A 23,384-nucleotide genomic window follows, 5' to 3' on the forward strand; every position below is an offset into this window, starting at 1 on the left:
CAAAGTTTGGTACACACATTTTGGGGACTGACAAGCACATGTGTGTAAAATTTGAGCAAGATTAGTTGAAAAACATGGCCACCTTGAAGCAAAGCATCTTTGTGCTTAGCAATTAATTGTCCATTAGCAATTGACTATTTGTCTAATGATGATAAAGCTGTGAGGATACCTGTATTACATGTATTCTAGTACAGTCCTCCCTTGTTTATCGCAGTTAAGTGGTTCCAGACCAGACCATGATAAGTACATTTCTGTGAAATAGGGGTCAATATTAATAAATTGAATAGTAGTTTTCATAGCGTCTATGTAGGCTCTCAGTCGTACAGGAGTTGTCCAACGAGGGAAAGGCTTCTTGAGATGTCATCTGTACTTCTGTCAAGAAGGTGTCGGACGTTTCGCTCCTCATCCGAAGAGCTTCGTCAGCGAACTCATAGTTATGGCATAGAAAAACCTGTTTATGACCTTCTAAATACATTTTTTAACATGATTAATGCCCTCTAGACATGAAACAACACCCAAATAGTCACCTTTACATTTGTATTACCCAATTTAGTAAATATAATCAGAGAAAATAAGACATATTACACATGTTATCTTATATAAATAAGATAACATATGCTCCCATGTTAACAGTTCCTTGTTTTTTTTTTTGGTTGGTTTTCTGGACAGCATATTTCCTGCAGTGGCTATTGCCTCATCAGTGTATTGTGTGTCACAGTAAATCTGTACCCTAGAGGACCTCAGTGGCGGCCAGACAGGTGAGTTGAGTTTTAGCTTGTCGTGGGTTCTGGTTCCAACAGCAGCCCGTGTTATTATTATGACTATTATGTTATTATTATTGTGCTTGTTGTGAGATAATTTAAACTTACAATAAATGCCTGTTCTGTTGATCACGTCTGGTGCTTGTCTCACTGAACAATTACCGACATCTAGTGGCCAATGCAGAATACGACATTCACAATTAGAATGCTTCTTCTGCCTTGTATTTGTAGTTTAGTTCATTTCCGTAGTTCTTTTAGCCATTCTATGCTTGAAAATGCTAAATTTAGGCTATGGATAAGTATAATTTGCTTAAATATGCATTTTTTAAAACTAATGAAAGTCCGTAGTCAAGCACCAAGCAGCGATCATTTATTAATTCATCAATTTTTGAAAACCGTGACAGAGTGAGGGCGCAATTTTTGAACCGCGATGTAGCGAGGGACGACTATATGTCTTCCAAAGAAGTTTGGCTGCAACCATTGTTTAAATGTGTCCTATTTCTTTACATCACTGTATGGATGTGTCATCTACTTACAATAACCTTGAACTTTTGACTCCTCCTTCACCGTCTGTTTGACCCGCCCCTCCCTTCTTCCCCCCCACGTCCTCTACCTCCATCCTTGCCTCCTTCTTCCCTCCTCTTCCTCCTCTCTCCATCACCCACCCTCTCCATTAGCAGATTAGATTTGGTCATAATGCTGCTGCAAGGCATGCTGATTTTTACTGGCTCCCGTTACTCCTAAATCATCTCTACCTTCGCTCATCTTCCAACCATAACACATCTACATGTGCTACACACACACACACACACACACGCACACACACACACACACACACACACATATATATATACATACACGCCATATGTTGAGGCCCACACAGCCTGTGAATTAACAGCAGACACAGTGATTTGCGATCCTGCGTGATTTGACGGGAGGGGAGAATTGGGTTCAATTTGGCTGCGTCCACATCCATCCTTTATTCCGCTCCGCATCCTTGCCCCGAGCGTGACGGATTTTCATTTTCCAATATTGCAGGCGGACGCCGTTCTATGAGGTGTTCTGGAACGGAATTTCCTCGCAATGAAGAGAAGGCGTAATGCTTTTTTTTCCCCCCCTGGTGAAGGAATGTTTTTTTTTTTCCCCTACCTGCTGGACGACTGACGTGAAAGAGACGGAAAAGACAAACGGAGGAGTCGCTCATGTTTATGCACACTTATACGAGCGGGCGGCCATTACTTGTGAGTGCTCCTCATTCGCCTCGTGTCAGCGCCTCATCGTTTATTACAGCACGATGGGGGGGGGGGGGGGGGGGGGGGGGGAGTTTAGTTGTACTTTTACCCTCTGTGACAAAAGTGCTGATGGCAAAGTCCATTTTCATCACGCCGGGACAGCTCGGAGCACATTTGCAGACATAAATCGGCACGCAGCGCCCGCCCAGATGTGTCGTATATATTTCATGCCTCGGCACAGCGGAATAACTACAATTATTATAAGAAGATAAGCATTTGTAAAACAATCCAAATATGGTCATAAATCACAGAAGGAAGTGACTTTGGACTTAATAACTTTGACTACTTCATGTACAGCATTTGCATCATAAGCTGGGATTTCTTTCACATCGTCTTATGTTAGTTCGGGATCAAGATATTTATACATGCAAACAGCAGGTGACGCCAAACCACTTTTCCACAAGTGAGTCAGAGTTTTTCTTCCCGTCACTCACACAGATGCAGCTTAGCTACAGAGACCTGACTCAAACAAAAGTTCCTATTTTTTTTTTTTCCAAAAACAGGTCTTAAAAGAACAGGGGTTGTCTTTATTATTGAGACATTGTGTTCTTTATGGGAAAAAGACGGGTCTGTCTTATGTTCATCTTAAGGCAGTGGTGGCCGACCATTCAGAGATCAGGAGCCACATTTTTTATTGTGTTACTGGAAAGAGCCACATCGTACACATCAACATCTATTCCCTCCTCACACACATACCTTTGCTAGCAGACACAGATTTACGTTACTGCGAAGATTTCAGTCCCTTTCGGAAATTCCAGGTCGATGTTGGTGTGGAGTGAGCTGAAGCTGAAGATTTGAAGATTTGAAATGCAAATAAAGACACAAAGAGCAGAGTGAACAAAAAAATATGGTAAATACGTCCTGTGTCCACCCACATATTTTCGTTTAACTGTGCATTTTTTCCCTTCCATTTTGAGAGCAAATTTGACAAATTGTTTTCTCGGAAGATTGCGATCCGACTGGGAAACTTCAAGCTATTTTCATTCAATTTGCATGGCAGCGAAAATACCGTAAAATAAACTCAAGCAAAGCGCAAACTACCGTAATAACCTCAAGCAAAGCGCGCACGCAAAGGAACTGAACTTCGATATGCTTTCATGCCTTCATAAGAGCCGCATGAAAGCGGGCAAAGAGCTGCATGCGGCTCGAGAGCCTGGGGTTCACCACCCCTGATTTAAGGTCTACACATTCATACATGCCCAGCAGGCATCAAACAACTTGTCCCCAAGCCAGTCAGACTTTCTTCTCATCACTCACAGAAAAAAGAAACCTGCTCAAAAAAGATGCTAACGAGCCAGTATCAGAGTCGTTCATACCCAACTAAAGGGAGCTACACTTCCCTTTGATCGGAGGTGCGAATGGAAGGAGAGGATTAGACCACAACTCCTCCCAGTTTTAGTTTAAGGAACCAATAGGAGGAGGGCATTGGCACACCAATTCCGCCCACTCTTACTGTATTTAAGGCTACCAGCACTTGTTAGTTCGCTGACGAAGCTCTTCGGATGAGGAGCGAAACGTCCGACACCTTCTTCACAGAAGTACAGATGACGTCTCAAGAAGCCCCCCCCCCCCCCCCCCCCCCCGCTCAAAAAAGCTCTTCAGTCTTTTTTCTAAAAAACAGGTCTTGAAAAAATTGTCTCATATTCAATATTATCTTATATTCCCATCCAAAAAGTGCCATGCACATAATCCAACATATTTTAGCCATCCCCAAATACCGTATCGAGCAAGTATACAGTATTTTTCCCCGTCATGAGAAAAAAAGTCTGAAAAAGACAGCTCATCTTGTGTTTATTTGAGGTCTAGACATCCATGCATACATTTTAACCCAGCAGGTGGCGTCAAACCACTTCTGCCCAAGCGAGTTGGAGCTTTTCTTCTCGTCACTCACACAGAAAAAAAAAGTTCTTGAATAATTTTCCAAAAACAGGTCTTGAAAATAAACATTGTCTTCTATTTGGGTCAATACAGGGATATGCACATAAACCCCCTTTTTGAATTTACATTTTAATATTAACAGTATTTCCACTATTTCCAGTGGGGAGAAAACACTTAAAATGCAAACAAATGGAAGATTTGTATGTGTATGTATGATTTGTATGTGCCAAATGAAGAGGTTCTACTATGCTCTGGTCATTCTAAAGTCCACATATTCCAAAAAGCTTCCAAATATTTCAACATAGAATAGTGTATTACTTCTACAGTACTGCTCCCCTCTCAGCATTCAGGAGGATGATGAGGTTGACTATAATTTACTGCTTCATTTGTAATAATTTGCAGAAATGATCAGAGAATTCAATTAAACTGCCCAATTTCTTGCTCTTACTATTCCTGGTTGTAAGTCATATTTCTTGCCTATAAAGGTTGTAATCGAAGTGCAGGATAGGCTCGACGACCGTGACCGATCCAGCCCCCTTTCATTTGAACCAGACTGGCTAATGAATTAAGGATGTGTTTCCTGTGCACCTGTCTGGTTATCTTAGACCGCCACATAAACAAAGCATGCTGTAGAGGACACGCACACACACAGTGGGACACACAATCTGGATCCTAATAGCTGCTGCTGCTGCTTTAAACACACACAAAGACAAATTAGATCACACATTTCCTCCATTCATTGGAGCATAACAGAAGTTTTAATATAGGATATGGATGCGTACACACACACACATGCACAGAGAAGCCTCTCATCCAGTTAGCTCTGACATTAGCCACTCAGTGTTCCTAACTGGATCATGGAGCTCACTAAAGAGATTAAGGCCTGGAGACAGCATAGCAACCAGTGGTGTGTGTCTCTCCATGGCTTAATTCCATTCTCTTCCCCCCCGTCCCGCTGTGCGCATCCCTCGCTGTCCAGCTCTCATTCAAGCAGACGAGCCGTCAGCCGTTGTAGTAGGAGAAAAAGTAGTAGCAGCAGAAGAAGAATGTGTCAGAGGAATCAGGATGACAGCGTGTGCTTGTTAGCCATCACAATCACTTTATTTTGCCCGGGGCCTTATGAAACACTCGTAAAAGTCTCAGTGAATGGTGGAGGATTTATAAATTACAGCACTTTTGCACTGAACGCATGGGCCGCAAGAGACGCTTGTGTAAAAAAAGACAATAAAAGCCTCCAATAATGAATATTCGAGCTGTCTAACTAAGGCCTAAAATAAGTACTGTAGTAACTACCGGACGTAAAATGTTGAGCTAAAAAAAGATTTTTGTGCATATTTAGGATCCGGCGCCTTTCTATCAAGGTTTAATGAGCCAAGCAGCATATCATGCACTGTCTTGATTAAAGAAGCTTTATTTCTTTGACATCAAAGTACGATGCGCTACCTATTGTGCATGCAATATGACGTTTGCGCATGCGCTTAGGTAAATTGAACATGTGACACTGCCACAGTCATGCTGATCATGTGACACAAGCAACCGTCACATGATCTGAGACCAACCTTTCTTCACAGATGTTTGTGTACATTTTAGCACCAATGTCTTTTGTTCTGCTGCCGTAGTTTGAGGCATAGTGTCAAGCAGCATATCATGCACTGTCTTCAAAAAAGAAGCCTAATTATGAAACTGAAGTATGACTTTGATGTTCTCCGACGCCTGAGTAGCGCCTCTATTTGTCCGCGGACTTGATCTCCTCATCATTTAAGAATACATATACGCTTATATAATATACACATGCTTGTGGTTACTGTATAGTCTTTGTGGACGGAAAACAAAGATTATAGTGTCTGTCTAACCGGTTTACAATGCTGAGACACCTGTGCTGTGCTTGTTTCTTGTGCGCAAAAAAAAAAAAAAAGTTAATTGGCCTGCTGGTGAAATGGCCTCTCGTAACCTTGACAACACTGAGACCTGCTGAGAGACGGATCAGAACGCACACACCCACACACACACACACACACACACACACGCGCACAGGCAGCTTCAAAGGTGAATGCGGTTGTAGTGAACCTGCTTTACATGTTGCCTAATAAGTATACATCCTGCGTGCACATTTTAATTTAGTTTCATCACCATACGTATTTGCATGCATATTCACACACACACGCACATACAGTATATGACCCAGCCCTTCACTCCCTCCCTGCTGTCTCCTTCTGTGCAACCTGCTAATTTGCACTGGATTATTTATGGGGGCTAAGGTGCTCCCCAGATGCTTATAAAGCTAAAACACCTCATTCAGCTTCTTTATTCACCCACATGACCCCTCCCCCTAACACTCTTTGGACCCTTATCCCAAGTCTCAGTCGTCCTCATGTCCCTGTGCAGCATGTCATGCACTGTTACTCCGTTTCTTTATCCGGTTGTCTTTTTGTTGATGAAATCTTTTCAATATTATTGTCATTTGTTTGGAAAAGGCATTATTGAACGTGACTCACCAGGGAGGCTTGTTTGAAAAATATTGTCAATGCTCCAATTAATGCCTCTATTCAGTTAACCACAGAGACTCCTATCGTTGCCAAGTGTGGCTGTAGGCAACCTCCCCCATGTATTTATTTATTTATTTGTTTTAACTCCACAGGAGTTTGAGTCATGAGTGGTCGGCATCCAACAGCTTCATCTATCTTTGCGTGCGCTTTTAAAATGTTGGTTGTGCTACACAGCTGCGTTGTGCAATATGCTTGTACAGTGGAACCTCGGTTAGCGTCATTTGTCCAATCCCGAATGTCCAACTCCAACTGAAACATAATCTAACCGAATAGACTTGAACGTCTAACTGTGTTAGTTAGCAAAGAACTGCGGAATCAACCGCTGCACTGAAAATACAGCCATACTTGAAACAAGCCCACATTATCTTAAAATTAGACTGTTTTTCTTATTTCAAGCAAAAACTCAGCCAAACGGGTAAAGTAAATTTGCTTGGCTAGAATTATTTTAACTAGAATATTTTTCTTGCAACATTTAAGAATATAATGAGTCCTACAATAAGAAATCAGGTGTAAGTTTAAGCAACTTAAACCATGTCACCATATTTTTTCCACGTCCACGATTTTCCACATCTGAGCTTGTCAACAAACACGGAACATGTTCAAATTATATGGATGGAACATTTTCTTATTAAAAAAAAAAAAAGTGTGGTTGTGTCTAAAATTGGCCTAATTTACGAAAACCTATCGTCATAAACACTATCTGCATGTAAACTCACCAGTTTTTAAACTTTAAACTTTCAAACTAGATAAAAAGAGATTCATATTTTCTTGAATCAAGTTGAATAATCTTACACGTTTAGCTTGTATTTAATGAAAAAAAAATCTTGAATACCAGAACAATACGATTTTATGACTAGATTTAATATCACACATCTTGGTGCACTCTAGGAAACCTGCAGTGCAGCCTTCACATTGGGCTCTTCTTAAATTTAGAAAGTTCGGTGACCTGTTTTACTCTTAATTTAAGACAAATATTCTTCATCTGTTGCTGCAGAATAATTAAAATTAAGTTTTTACTTTGATAGAAGAAATAATAAGACATTTATAGCAAACAATATCATCATAAGAATTGGCTAGAAATATTTTTTTAATATGAGATGTTTTTTTTTGTGTGAAAATTCCCAAGATAGTTTTTCTTTTTAGGAAAAAAATGCTGCTTAAAATGTGACATTTTTACTTTCTTGCGGTGTGATGACATCATAGACGGGCGATGGAACTGTCGGACAATGATTTCCCGTTCTGGTTTCCAGTTCAGAGCTTGCTAACAGGGACGTTTTGTGATTAAAAAGTTAGGAACGCAGTTGGACTCGAGCAGTGTATTAATAGCACGACAAGCCGCGTGCTATGTTGTACGCTAACCGCGAAATGTACGCAAACCTGGGCAATATTTCTGTGTACATTTTGCATCAAAAATATATGGAATTAACAGCCTCTCTTCAATTATCTCCTGCTACAAATGAATACCCTCAGTGTAGGTAAATAAACACCCCAGCTATACTAAGAGCTTTTAAGGTAAGTTGGCTCACAGGACTTTGCTTATCAAATGTTCATGAAGTCTCATCGTTTTTTGTTGCCGTCCATTTTGGTGCCACTTTTGGGTCTTTTTAGAAAGTTGTATTAACTAGAGACGTCCCTGAGTGGCTACGCTAACTACAAGGAAGTGAGCATGTTGGCGTCCTGCAGCTGACACTTCAAATAACTAAAATTATCTGGATAAAATGCCGTCGGGAAGCGAATTAACCAATAATGAATGACTGTGTGTACGTGTGTGTGTGTCTGTGTATGTGTGCACCCTGGTGCCTTAACCCCACCAATAATATATATTTTTGCTTTGGTCCCAGGCTAGTAAGTCATCTAAATTTGCTGGACGTCTTCTTCAGGCAGGGGGCCAGAAAAGCTTTTATATCCATAAAGGCCTATGGATCACAGAGAATTGCATTAAGCTGTCCAATTTAATTACAGCATTGACAAAACATAATAGATACTTACAGCCCTACACAGAGCCATGCACCCCGGAGACGCAAGGAAGGAAAAAGTGCAGACAATGTCTATTTATAATACTGTGTATCAAAGGAATGTGTGCGATTGTCTACTCAGGTGTGTGTATTTGCTTGTGTGTGTGAGAGAGTGTCTAATGAGGGATTTGCAAGAGCCCAGGAGAGCTTTTGAGAATGCTTAGTTTGATTTAGATGCTACGGCTCCTGGAAGACTCGCCCTCACACACACTTACACACGCATGCACACGCACACACACACACACACACACACACCATCCCATAGATCCATACAATAGAGCGAGGTAGAAAAGTGAGCGTCCCATCCCGGCCAGGCTGGCCTGTCAGTTCCCATCCGTCGTGATCAATAGAGGGAGCGATATTTTTATTCCTATAGCAGCCACTTAATGAAATCACAGAGGGCGGTGGGTGGGGTTAATACAAGAGAAGGGATGTTGGAGTGGGGGGTTTACAAGATGAAGCAAGGGCAAGGGAGATTGATGAAAATTCTCCAGAAATAAAAAAAAAAAAAAGTAATTGAGTGCATTCTCCAGGTGGTGTTCCAAAACTTAAAGGGCAAACTTCATAGCAAAATGTTGCTATTATACTAATCTGTACACTGTCTAATCTATTACCATACAGCAGGGTTCTCACTTAGTTCCTGTCATGTTGAGAAATGTTGTTTCACACCCCCCCGATTTGAAATACTATTGACAACCTACACTATTTCTTTATGTGTACAAACCACTGCTTGAGTTGCTGGCACCAGCATCATTCAAGCATGAATAGAAATAGTATAGTATTTAAGTATGGTGGGCGGCATGGCTCACTTGGGAGACCTGAAGGTTGCGGGTTTGACCCTCCATCCTCCCGTGATCATGTCGAAGTATTCCTGGGCAAGATACCGAACCCCCAGTTGCTCCTGATGCTGCGTCATCAGTAGGTAAACATGCTAACATCGTGCTAACAGGTGGAAAAGCGCTACACAAGTGAAAGACCATTTACCATATAGTATAGTATATGCAGTGGTATATAGTATAGTGCCACCTCAGCCCCCCCATCCCACTATATGAGAAGTACTTTCATACAGTATCATTATACAAGTGTCAAATATGGACTGTATGTTGTCATTGCCAAAACCAGCGCTATACATTTGGCTTTCATTCTTTCATGTGTAAGGAGATTGTGGTTCTCGACCCGCTTTGTGTGTAAAGCGCACTGACTTTGCTTTTTAGTAGACAGCCGCCTTGTTTATCGACATTATTCAAAGTCAACAGCCATCTTGCTCGTCAACGTAAAACAATAAACATGTTGCTGAAAGTTGGAGAGAGTTTACTGCTGCAGCGCTGAAAAGGAACATTTTGTATACGGAGCGAGTGCCTTTTTAAAAAAAAATATTTAATCATACTCAATAGTGCTTGATTTGACTCGGCACAACATTTTCTGAACGTTTACAGAAGTTGGGTTAACCGTTGAGGGCTTGAATGCTGAAAAGGACGCTCGATTCCGCTCATTCGGCTATTGGCCTCCGCCATCTTGTTTTTCACATTGTTCAAAAAAATTAATAGTCGTCTTGATCTACAGAATAAAACGTTAAAAAAGTGTTTGAAAAGGCCACTGCTAGAATGCTGACAAGGAACGTATTGTATACCTCAATTTTCATACTACCAAAATCAATATTGTTCTTGTTTTGGTGAAGAAATAGCATTTCATTTGTGTTTTTTTCATAAATGTCTAAAGAAATTTCGTCAGAAGTGGACTGCTTGAATGCTGAAGCGGACGAAATCAAATCAAATCAAAATCAGGATTCAGTGTTTACTAATGTTTGCCCTTTAAGATTGTGTATTAAAATGTGATTTAATCCTATCGGAAAGAATGATATAGTAACTGTAACAATTACTACAATTCTATTCATCTGTTTTTTCCCAAAGGATACCTCATTCTAAAAATGCAAGTACATTTTATTACAAACAGTCAAAGATCAAGTTAGAATCGGCAACTGCTGCTTCCCAGCGTGCTTTGCTTGACTGTTCTGTAAATAGTTGTTAATGTTACATGTTTAATGTTAATTTGTTTTGTTGTCATTCCATGTAGTATTGGTAGTTGCCCCATATGTGTTTACTACAGCTGTCAATCCATTCAAATATTTAAACACGATTAATCACATTTTGTCCAGTTAACTCGTAATTAATCACACTTAATCGCAGATAGAAATATGTTTTTATCTCTAATAAGTAGGGATGCAAATCTCTTTGATACGCAGCTACGAAAGCTACATCAAATTTTATGTAAAGGGATGTCTATTTTGGAAATATGGGTCCTTGTTTTATTTATAAACAATATACATTTACTAATCTCCCAGTTTTTGCATGTTTAATGCAAGCAGAGTTTTGTTCCGCTTTGTTTGACGGTCCTTGAACGCTCCTTCTAACTTTGTCCCACGCTACAGCATATTTTTACCCTATTTTTCACCTTATCTTTGGTCCCAAATGTTGGTACGATGCCTACTATTAACTAGCAGCTCGTACCCAAATTTTAACTCAGTTCAAAGCAAAAAAACAGCCAAGCAGCACTTGTGCATCCCCAGGCCATGGCGCTGTACCACAGCCTCATAGCATGTAGCTGCTGCAACGTACTGCTTAGAAAAGAGCGTCCACTTTGAATTGGCCAGCAGTCAATATTTATTACTGTCTTCATGAGACACTATTAAATGTACTTATGGCCCCCCAGGGAGGGTAAGGCAGACTGAAGGGAAGGTTTGGAAAGAGGTGGAAAGGCTTCCACTGAAGGTAGCTCAGGTTTCAAAGAAGACTTCCCAGTGACCCCCTTCTGTCTTCTTCCTTCTGTTCCTTATGTCTTTCCTGGAGCAGAGCCAGCATTGCTACACACCTTCACCACCTTCCTTGTCCTCTTCAGACCTTGGATGCATGAAATCCAGCAGGTTAATAGTTGTCTATGTGGACAAGCCTGAGGGTGGATGCAGCTCATATCCTCAACCATGTTCGTGTGTGTACATGAACACGAATGGACTTGTGTGTGCTTTTGTTCTGTTTGCCGATGTGATGCATGGTGGTGTGACGCTATAAACTGGCTGGTTAAATGTGCATGATGTGTGTGTGTGTGTGTGGGTGTGTGTCCCTGTCTGCAGGGGGTTAACAGTAATATCCGAAGTGACCTGGTGGCGGTTATTATTCTCTTTACATGAATAATGGAAGTTCATATGAAGGATGTAGTAGCTGGGAGCCAACACACACACGCACGCACACACACACACACACACACACACACACACACACACATATACATGCATAGACACGCACATAAATTCAGTGCCAATGCCTCCAAACTTCCTCACCTTCATCCTAAAGTCCTCCATGGACCTCAAAGAGGAGTCCATATGTCCCAGTACTTTTGTCCATACGGTGCACTTCATGATGCATACTGTAAATGATGCAGTCAATGCCTTTACTCAATTAACCGCTGTGGATCAAAACACTTTGGCATGAACAGCTGTGACTGTAGGCAACCTCCTGTTGTAGTTTTTTAAATAACTCCACAAGATGCATTGAAATTACAATGAGTGTCCAGCATCCAACAGCTTTATCTACCTCTGCATGCACCTTCAAATGTTGTTAGTCAGTGTTACTCAACTCATGCGTGTTACAGTTGCCGTACTGTTTACAATGATGAGCGGTATTAATGCTGACTAAACAATTTTCTTCTTACTGCGTTTGCAACACTGGTTCTGTTGCTGCTGTGTTGTTATTTCCTAATATACTTATAAATAAATGTCCTTGTGGTCAAAGAGAGCTACGTTTTCCTTTCCACTTTCTCATGCACTCCAAATCATTACTCAAGTTTAAAAAATGTACTTGTTATACTGTATACATAATGAGGCTTCTAAATTCATTCAATTATTCGCCTTCTTCTGCTTTTTGTAGATCAGGTAAACACCCTGCTGTAATTACAGTATTTAAGTCACAAGCCACTCATCTGTCTCTTTAAAAGCGCAAAGTGTATGTGTACGTGTGTGTTTGTGTGTCTCCTGTCTATCAGCCAGTGTCCTTTCCAGGGGACATAGGCCAGCCTCCTGTTAGTGATGGCCTTCACTGTACTCAAAGGTCAGCAGTACGCGTCACGGCCCAACAAGAGCAGGACAGTTGTTGTTTACACGAGGACATGATGCATGCATCCCATGCATGCGTCTTAGTGTTCAAATAGTACAACATATAAGGGTCATTTTCAGTGGGGTTCTTGGCACGCTAAAAATCCAAATGCTTAAATCGATAGTTTGTTTCTTTGTTTAAAATGGATCCCCTTTAGGTGAGACCACAGTAGCAACTAAACTAATCTTGTCCAACACAAAGCAACAAGACAACATAAAACTCAACACATCTATATGAAAAGCAACAATCCATATAACACAATAATCCCTATACAACGCTACATCATATAAAAACTGGATCATATCAAGAAAAAAGAACCAGACTCTTGTGTAGTATCTTCCTGAGATTATTACACTCAAAATGACGGGTTTTTAGTGTATTAAAAATAAACCCAGACAATTTGAAGGTGATGTTTAATTTTTTTTTAAAGTAAGTCAATTATTTATTTATGTATTTATTTATTTTCTTGTCATAGAATTACATTTTAAAGGTGAACATTTTAAATTTGCACACAAATTATATATACTGGGATTATATACAATATAATACAATATAATATATACAAGGCATTTTATATATATATATATATATATATATATATATATATATATATATATATATATATGGCTCAAAGAAGAGCTGGAGAGAGCCTAGGAGGTGAAGGCAACAGTGGTGCCCGTGGTCTTAGGAGCACTGGGGGCCGTGTCCCCCACACTGGAGAGGTGGCTCCGGCAGATACTCCGTCCAGAAGAGCGCAGTCCTAGGAACAGCTAAGATACTGCGCAGGGCCCTCAAGCTCCCAGGCCTCTGGTAGAGGACCCGAGCTTGAGATGAACAGCCACCCACCCTACCAGGGAGGATGGGGGGTGGGTGATATATATATATATATATATAAGGGCTGTCAAAGTTATGTGAGGTGAAGGAAAAAGTGTAAAAATACAGTATAGTAGTAGTAGTACTGTGCAGCGTGGGAAAGTTAGAAGGTGCATTCAAGGACTGTCCAAAAAAGTGGACCAAAACGCCGCTCTCTTTAAACATGCAAAAACTGTGAGATTTCTAATTGTATATTATTTTTGGAATAAAATCAAATGTAGTTATCGTAGCTACGTATCAAATTGTTTACCCACAAAGACATTTACATCCCTACTTATTGTAGATAAACACTTTTTTCATCCGCGATTAAATGCGATTCATTACGAGTTAACTGTGGACAAAATGTGATTAATCATGATTAAATATTTTAATCAATTGAAAGCCCCAATATATATTAAACCTGTGTACAAATGTAAAATTTTCAAATATTACTATTATTTTTCCGTGACGCTAATGAGGACTAGGGGTATACAAAATGAATGAATATTTTTATATAATATTTTATTATTTTTCATGACTATTTAAGATAAAGTGGGTTTTGTCACTCATAATAATAATAATGGCATTTATACAGAATAACAGATGTGATGGATTAAAAACAAAACACCATTTTTAAAATTTTAATTACACATCTATATCCTTCTGTCTCCTTTCTAATTGTATTTTCTCCTGGTAAATTATTCACCAAGAGGTCCACAGATCATAGAAACAGACAAGATAGATACAGTATGTGCGTGTAGTTAGCTAGGCGGCTAGACAATGAGCATGAGATACAATACAAAGCATGGAGTAAATACTCGTATTTGCTCTATCAACGTCAGAGATGCAGCAACAGTAAGAAAAGAGGACCCAAGTCAAAAGCAAACAGTGCTAAGATCAACAATCTATCTGCAGGCTGAGCTGCTCACGATTGCATTCCAACCCGTCAAAGCTCATTCATGATGCTTAATGTGCTTCATGCGTGTATAGAAGAACACATTTCTTCGCCTATAAGGAGACTTTGATGGCCCGCAACATTCATCAGCCGTCAGTCCAAGTGGGAAGTGAAACAAAAGGCGCAGCCAGAGATCACAGCAGGCGGCGGTTGAGCGGGAAACTTCCAAAACCATGGAAACCTTCATTTTGTGTTTTTTCCAAGCTGGGCTCACCCGTTAATGGAGTAGTACACGGACAGTGGACCCTCATGAACAATGACAGTCAATCAGAGACTGTGCATGTTTGTTTATAGATGAAAAAACCTTCTAGTACAAATTATTCTACTAATAATAATACTAATATTTACTTAAATTATATCAACTTTATTGTTCATATCTTTAAGAACTTGTGGAAACCAAATGCTTTACAACGAAGCAGCAGAATATGCTTCGTTTTTTGTTTTTTTTTCCGTTGATCCCAAAATAAATCATGAAGACACAAACAATAACACTACTGATGAAAAATCTACAACGGAAGAAGAGAAGAAATGGAGAGATGTTTTTAATTCCACTAAATTAAATAAAAAGCAACAATAATGATATAATTAATTTAATAATGCACCATTATTTTGTATATTGTTTAATTTTGTATCAGTTTAGAGGTTTTTATTATATATGATCTATTTGACATATGTTGTATGAATATATTTAAGATATACATTGTTGTATGTTTATTTTACTTTCCCAACTTTTTTATCAGCACCTGAAGTACCTAATACAAGTGTTACTCTCCTAGAATTGTAACTGTTCTAGTTTTTTTTTTTTTTTTTAAGAAAATTTGCAAAAATAAAAGAATAAAACTATAGAAGCACTCGGAGAGTGCAGCGCAATTCCTGGAATTTTCATCCAAATCCATTCAGAACTTTTCAAGTTATTTTGAACACAAACAGATGTTATTATTTTAATAATGCAACAGTGTTCTGTAAATTATTTTTCTGTTTTTAAATTAATTTTATGGTTTTTATTATCCAGTAATTGTCTGGTTTGCACAAGATACATAATTATGTATCATTATGATGTCTTACGCTTATTAAGATTGAATAAGAATTAAATCTCAATTTCTCATTATTTTTATGAGTACCTGAAGTACAATCATCCCTCGTTTTTTTTTTGCGGTTCATTGGTTCCAGACCCGACTGTGATAAGTGAAGTGGGATTCCTTATTTACAAATGGAATATTTTAAAGCATAGAAAACTGGTTCACGGCCGTCTAAACACTGGTTTTAACATTATTAGAGCCCTCTAGACATGAAATAACACCCCTAAAGTCACCTTTACAATCATTTTACCCAATATAGTAGACATAATAATAGAAACTAACCCATAATATAGACTCACACATTGGGAGAGTTCCTTGTTGTTGTCTTTTTTTACTTTTGGGATTTCTTGCCGTGGCTACTGACACTGGATTTTTAGCCCCATTAATTTCCCTACAATGCAAATACAGTTATATATGCAGTACCTTTTGACCCCATCTGTGATAAAATCCTGGAGAATAAAGGAAATAAAAATTGGATGTCTTTCAAAATCAATAGGATGGCTGGAAAACTGGGACTAATATAGAGTTGAGAGTGGATCATTTTTAAAGGACAAGGAAAAAGTACCCTACCTGATCTAACTTTGGATCGTTATACACGTCAAGCCTTTTTGATTTGATCATCTTCTTGGATGGCATTAAAAAATAAATCGGATTTTATAGGGCTGGGCGATATATCGATATTTTTAAATATCAATATTTACTTCAAGTACGATATCAAAACCAACCATACCGTTGATATCAATATAGACTGAATTTGCACTGTATCTCCCTTTTTTTTGTTTTTGTTATTAGCTGAGGATTTGAGCATAGCTAACGGTTTGTTATGAAATGATTATATTTGACTTTTTCGATATTCATTTCAAAAAGAGAATGGCCTACTTCATTTTAGAGGCTATTTTTAGATAACATTTTTTATATGCATCTTGCATGAAGCTTTAACATTTCAAAAAACACCCTCATGCAAAGTATTTGTTTTAATAAAACAACATGACACACATTTTTGGCTTCGATTTTGTCTAAACTCCCTTTGCTTAAAAAATATCGGGATGCATATTGTATATCGATATTTGACCTAAACATATCGGGATATGAGGTCCATATCGCCCAGCCCTAGAGTTCTTTTATATATGACAATCATACCTGACAGTGTTAAAAGTCCATTTGCAGCCTAATGGAGAGCACAAGTGTGAGTACAGGAAGATAATACCGTAGTTAGCTTGTTTTATCCATTTCTTTTCCCCCCCCTTCTGTCTAATTGGATTACTGTCACGCTAATGTTGTCGTTAACGCCCGTCTGTCGTGTCGTGTCACGTAAGTTCTGGCTCATATAGCGTTGATGTTCATTCATTACACGTGAGCCAAAGTCAATGTGGAAAATAAAAATCAGCCAGGGTTCAAACACGGTGTTGGTGGCGTGTGTGTGTGTGTGTGTGTGTGTGTGTGTGTGTGTGTGTTTAACTAAGAATGAACAGCTACACACACATCAGGATGATTTCCAATGCATTCTTGAGCCTTTTGAAGCTCTATGGATGCAATTATTCCAGCCATCATAAATGTCATATCGTCCATCTGTCGCCTTCTCCTGGCTGCCTTTTGTGTTCTGCTGGCTTTTTGTCTCCAGAGTTCAACCTCTTGTGGTTTTGTTCATGATTGGACTCCTCAGTACCACATCTAATGCCCTTTCTCTCTCCTCCTCCTCCTCCTCCTCCCTAGAGACCTGAGCGAGAACCAAATCCAGGCGGTTCCCAGGAAAGCTTTCAGAGGAATCACCAACGTCAAGAACCTGTAAGCGCAAATATTCCCTTCAGTTGGCGTCATGTCATTTTTTATTATTTCACTAAACCCACACGTCCATATGCTTGGCCAGTACTAACACTTGTGACTGAGTCGTTATGTTATAACTTGATGTATGCTGACGTTAAATGTGTCGCTTTCAATGTATTCTTAAGGCAACTCAAATATTTTTACTCCCACTCAATGGCGTGTTGAATCCCGGGGCTCAATATTTCTTCATAGCTTCACGTCGTCCTGAAAGGCTTTCGGTCCTCACGTTAGGGGAAAAAACCCTCTTGTCGATTACTTGTGACATCCTAATCACCAGCGGTCTCATCGATCGGCTACCTCATCGATGCCTCTCGTCAATAATGACTGATCGACGTCAAGTGTTGGGGGTAAACAGTGTCATCAGTATGTGTAGACCCTTTTAGGATAGAATGATAGAATAGACGGACACAAAAGACATTGTGTTTAAACAGGAATATTTCCAGCAATTTGAACTTTGCTCATAAACTCCGAATGTCCTTAACTCTCAGGAGTGTTTGACTCACGTCAAAAGTGCAGATTTCAAACTGCCTACGAGTCTTTAAATGGTGAAAACCGACCATGCAAAACCAGATGTACAATCAAAAATAGTGAGCATGATTTTGTCATTGTGTCATCATGTTATTTCTCATTTGTAAGCGCATTTGTTACAGGAAGTCAGACACTTTCAAAGCAAAAGTAAGCAGGCAATGAAACATGGCACCACCTTCCTTTTGGCTGGAAGAAGGTTTGTCATCAATCAGTCAGAGCATGAACAGCCGTTTGGTTGCGGAGGGAAAGGGCGGAAGGTGAGCCAGCAGCGCCATCAAGTGGCCCACTGATGCAAAGACGCACGTTGTGGCTTTGAAAGGACAACACAGGCCTGACTTTTCCCTCTGGATGATCAAGGATGTAATATTTAGCTTTCTTGAGGTGGACAGTTTTTTGTTGTTGAACGGGACACATTATTTGTAATACATTGCACAGTAACTGCACTATTTCACGACATTTATCTTTCCTGTTTGCTACATTTGTACGAGTTTTTCAACTATACGTTTTATATTTACATTCTAAGTTATAAGAAGGGTTCATTGCTTGAGGTGTCAGAGGATATCACAAGATTAAAACATGACGATGTTTCTCATTTAAGACAACTTCTGTCTCGCGTGAAGACGGCACCCAGAACTATGGCATCGCTACTGCGAATGGTATACTGTAGTCCCTCGTTTATCACACTTAATTGGTTCCAGACCCGACCACGATAAGAGAACTTCCGTAGGATTCAATATTAATAAATGTAATATTTGAGGAGTTAGAGCATAGAAAACCTGTTTATGACTTTCTAAATATATATATATATATATATATTTTTTACCATTATCAGAGTCATGAAATAACACCCCAATAGTCACCTTAACACTCCAATTATTCTTTGTTTACCCCACATTGCTAATACACAGGCTACAGGATCACTGCAGGAACCTGACATTTTGGGACCACGAAACAGTGATCATTTGTTAATTCATTTTGGAAAACCCGCGATAGAGTGAGGGAGCGATGTTCGAACCGTGACGTTGCGAGGGACGTGCTGTACACATGATATGGAGTGGCAGCGCGCAAGGCCGAATTGGAACCGTACATCGAGTGCTTTGCACCTACAGTAAACTTTGCAATCCTACTTGCGCGACGTGTGACTGTTTTGTATTTTGTTGGCCTTCAACAGGGTGCCACGGCGTTAGTATCCAAGCAGAAGCTGTAGTAATTCTACAACAATAACATTTGTCAGATCAAAACACGATGACTTGTACCACAACGTGATATGCAGTGACATACAGCAGCTTAAAACGGTGATTCACTATAACTATTTTTATGCCTACTGCCAACAAAAATAATCAGGAGGTACAATTTATTCTAATACATTTAAAAATACATCCATAAATAATACATGCATAAATGAAACTAATACGTATAAATAATATCTTGTTTAAAACCATTCCTAAAAAGAATGTATTTAGAAAGACATTTCTGTACAATTTTAATACATTTTTTTGTTGTTTTCTGTGAAAATGCTGTGCTTAAAAATATTTTCATGTTATATTTTGTCAACAGATTTTTTGCCATAATTTAAAAAAGGGCAGGGTTAGCAGGTCGGATATGGTATTTAAGAAAAAAAACAAAACAACAAAAATGTGTTGTTAAATTCATCTCTCTCCTTTCCGACTCTTTGGCCAGTAATTACTTGTACGTAGAAAGTAAAACATCTGGATAGGCATGGGCCGGTATGAGATGCTGACGGTACGATAACCTTGGGCAAAAACATGGATTCACGTATTATAAATACAGCTCTGAAATGTGTTACTTTGACATATCTTATTGAAAAGAAGAGAAAAAAAACCTTTTCTGTTGAACAGTCAGTTTTAAACAACATAAATACAACATGATGGAAGTTGAACATATGTATTTAAAATAAATAAAATAAATAATAACTCAAATGCTGTTCTTAATAGTCTACTGTGGTTAATCCTGCGAGTCATGTCACAAGACCATAAATATGTTCATAGAAAATAAAAAAAAAAAAAACACAGAGCAAAATGCAAATGAATGCAATCAGTGGCTCAATCAGTGGCTCGGTGGCTCAAGAAGGTCACAACATAAATAATAATAATAAAAACAAATCATAATGTTACGTTATTATTTCATAGCATGGTGAATGTGCTGTGTTGGTGAGTGTTTTGGAGTTGTTGGATTGTGTATCCCAGGTCATGTGGTTGTTGTTAGCAACTTTTGCTAAGTGGTTGTTGCTTGTTGTTCAGTGGATAATGAACGGTTTATACCACTTATAAACGCCTGGACTCCTGTCTTGTTCTGATTCACATCTCCACATTTGCTAACATGTCGACTGACAATGGTGACAACAGCGCAGCCGTACCGGTGGAATGACGACACGTATGCCTTCATCGAGTTCCGCCACCTTGCGCTTCAGGGAAACCTCTTTTAAATGTAGTGAATCTTGTAAATGTGCATCCCTTTTGAAGGAATCTTTCATGTGTTTTCACTAAATAATGCTATATTTGTGTATTTTGCCATTTACATTTTACGCTGCAACATAGTGTCAATACACGTTTACACTGCAAGCGATTAAACGATGACATTGACGACTTATTAGGTTTTGATGTATTCCTGTATTTAAATAGTGTTATGTGCTTACACATTTGTTCCATAGCTGCGAAGCCAGGTGAAATACACACTAAATCCACACGCTACGGGATGCAGAGCTCTTGTCACACCGGCGCCGCTTGATGCTAACGAGGCAGCTAACCTCGGTGCTGTCTATGGTGCGACGGTTAAGTTGCCCGACCTTAGGCAACACTGCTGTTTTCAGCACATTGAAGCCCAGTTCCAGCTGTTAGGAATAACACAGGACGTGACAAACTGCACCTCCACTTTCTCTCATACTGCAAGAACGGTATGCTGCACAATTTTAGTGGTTTTGAAACCGTGGTAAACCTTGAAACAGGTAACCGTTGCCTAATCTGGTAAATTAAAAAAATGCATTCAACTTCTTTTGGTATTTGGTGTTTCCTCGTGTTCACTTTTCGCGGATTCGTTGTTTTGCAGAATTTTTTTAGTGCTTCTTTTTTATTTTATGAACGTATGAATGCTGTTACAGGCCGAGCCTGGCCCTTTAAGAAGTATTGCATTGTGGGAAGTTGAGTGTCTCTCTTACCTCCCTCGTCCGTCTGCACCGCCCATTGTTTTCTGCGTCTTGATTGGCTGTAGACCGTTGTCAATCAATCTCCTTCTTGCCGCCCTGCGTGTCTCCTGTGTCATCACTAGCTTGCTTGCTAGCTTGTAAACAAATCTTCGGTTCGAAGCAGGAGGACGGCAGTAATATGTTTTAACAAGGATGCAAAAATGCTACAGTCCAGCGGAACGACGCCAGGACGAAAAGGCACGGTCACGGGAGAAAAATCCGCATGAGTGACTTAATAATTTCTTGTGTCCTACCTGCAGGTTGATCATTAAAATTCAAACGAAGGTTTGAACTTCTTTGAAAGTGTTTAAACAACAGAGAAATGTGATCAAATGTTATTTACCGTGTGAGAAAAGTGTATAAAGTGTACGGTGAGGGGTTTTACAGCCTTAAAACATATATAATCGTAAAAAAAAAAAAAAGAAGTTGGCTACTTCGCGAATTTCACTTATTGCGGGCTAATTTGGGAACCTATCCCCCGCGATAAACGAGGGAACACTGTATTCTTTATTTGGGTATAATACAGATCCAGCTTCTCCCTCCCTAATACTCTATACACGGTCAGCTCTGATGACGCTGTGCAAGAACAGTGACCTTGGCTATATATGTGATATACAGTATATGGATCCCTTTCAGTAGGATGAAGGGATGCAAATATGAATAGATGGTCGCATGCGGGTAAATAAATCATCATTGCACTTGTCGGGGCAAAGACATTTGGTCAAATTTGATTGCGCGTCGACTGCATCAGTCATTGTTTTTACCTGACAAAGGCACGTCCTCATTTGTTTCATTTGGTCATTTTAAAGCGTGTCAATGGACCTTGTGGTGTCATCACAAAGGGACTTTTTGCAAGTCCTTGTAAAACACAAAGGAAGGGAAAAGGAGGAACATTTCAATCCCAACATCAAGCAGGCACAGACGGTACATCTGCTTATTATCATTACCTCGTGTGTGTCTGTGTGTGTGTGCGTGTTCAAATTAAGATTTACGACGCGCCGTAAAATATCAAGTCTCTTTGGATTATTAAGATGTATAAAAGCTTCCATGGTGACCACCTGAATCGGTTCATATGTGTTGTCTCTCCCAAGCCTGCTGTAAATTCAACATGGACGCCAAGGTCCACCAGGAAGATGACTTTAATGTTAAATGGACCTGAAAGTGTCTACACTGCACTGTGTGTGTGTGTGTGTGTGTTGCCATGGATCACATCCAAACATCAGGTTGGCGTCTGACCAACACATTCCCTCCCACACCGTGTGATGCTCAACGTGATCTTGCAAGAGTTTAGTAGCAAATCGTACTAAAAAACAAAATGAAGCGCTGTATTTGGTTAACAGTTAGCATTGTGCTGACGTGTGCGTGCTGCAAAACCCTGCGGTGATGCATGATGAACCAAAAAGGAAGGACCCGCTGCTCCAAACTCCACAAGGACATGCTTCTTAAAATGAGAGCACTTTTTTTGTTATTCTTCTCACCTCTCTTTGTCTTCCATCATTTAAGGACAGTCGGTGCAAACGCAGCTGGTGTATTTGTGGCACTCCTTATGGCAGTGCTTCTCAAATAGTGGGGCGGGCCCCCCTGCGGGGGACGCGGTGAGCTGTCAGGTGGGGCGTGACAGGCAGGGAGGACTTTCAAGATTAGTGCAGACCTGCCAACATGTATGAATTTAGCGTACTCCGCATGCAATCTGACTCTTGAATACGCTTGTATGCTTCACTGCTCTCCATTTCGCTGGTTTCAGCTTCGAGTTCAGCCTGTAGAGTACAGATAAATAAATAGATATCATCAGTTTCTCAATAGTAGTTCAAATTGGGGGGTCATGGCAGAAAATGCCCTATGGGTTGTACTGAAAATGCTTTGGAGGACATGTTAGCGTACATGTAATGCAGTCATTCAAGTTTTACACGCATTAGACACGCGCTCAGTGACTTACGGACAATTAGTCACTAAGTACCGCCCATGCCCTTGCAAAGGGGTTCTTGTTTTTCAACCAGTCTTGCTTCAATTCTACACACACATGCTTGTCAGTCCCCTAAAAATGTGTACCAACTTTCACAGTGATTTGGCTAAACACCCTCAAGTTATAGTAGTAGTTACAGTTTTGTAAAGGTGTGTGAGAAATTTCAAGTCGCTATGATTTATGGGGGGACAAAAATGTGAGATTTGCTAATGGCGCCACCACGTAGTGCAGGGGCGTCAAACTCTTTTTCACCGTTGACCACATTGCAGTAATGGTTACCCTCAGAGGGCCACTTTTTATAATTCTATTTTCAAATTTTGTTAATTACTACATTAATTTTTCAT

The 23,384-nt window shown here is 39.7% G+C and overlaps 1 protein-coding gene across 1 annotated transcript in view; it reads left to right on the forward strand.

The window, feature by feature from the left end:
* slit3 (slit homolog 3 (Drosophila)) overlaps window positions 1-23,384 on the forward strand; it is a 292,011-nt gene that overhangs the window by 120,277 nt on the left and 148,350 nt on the right. The window contains exon 5 of the mRNA XM_054792929.1: window positions 17,237-17,308. Within this exon, the coding sequence (XP_054648904.1) occupies window positions 17,237-17,308 (72 nt within the window). The remainder of the gene's footprint in view (window positions 1-17,236; window positions 17,309-23,384) is intronic.

Source organism: Dunckerocampus dactyliophorus, chromosome 11, assembly GCF_027744805.1.
Source record: "Dunckerocampus dactyliophorus isolate RoL2022-P2 chromosome 11, RoL_Ddac_1.1, whole genome shotgun sequence".
NCBI classification, from domain to species: domain Eukaryota; kingdom Metazoa; phylum Chordata; class Actinopteri; order Syngnathiformes; family Syngnathidae; genus Dunckerocampus; species Dunckerocampus dactyliophorus.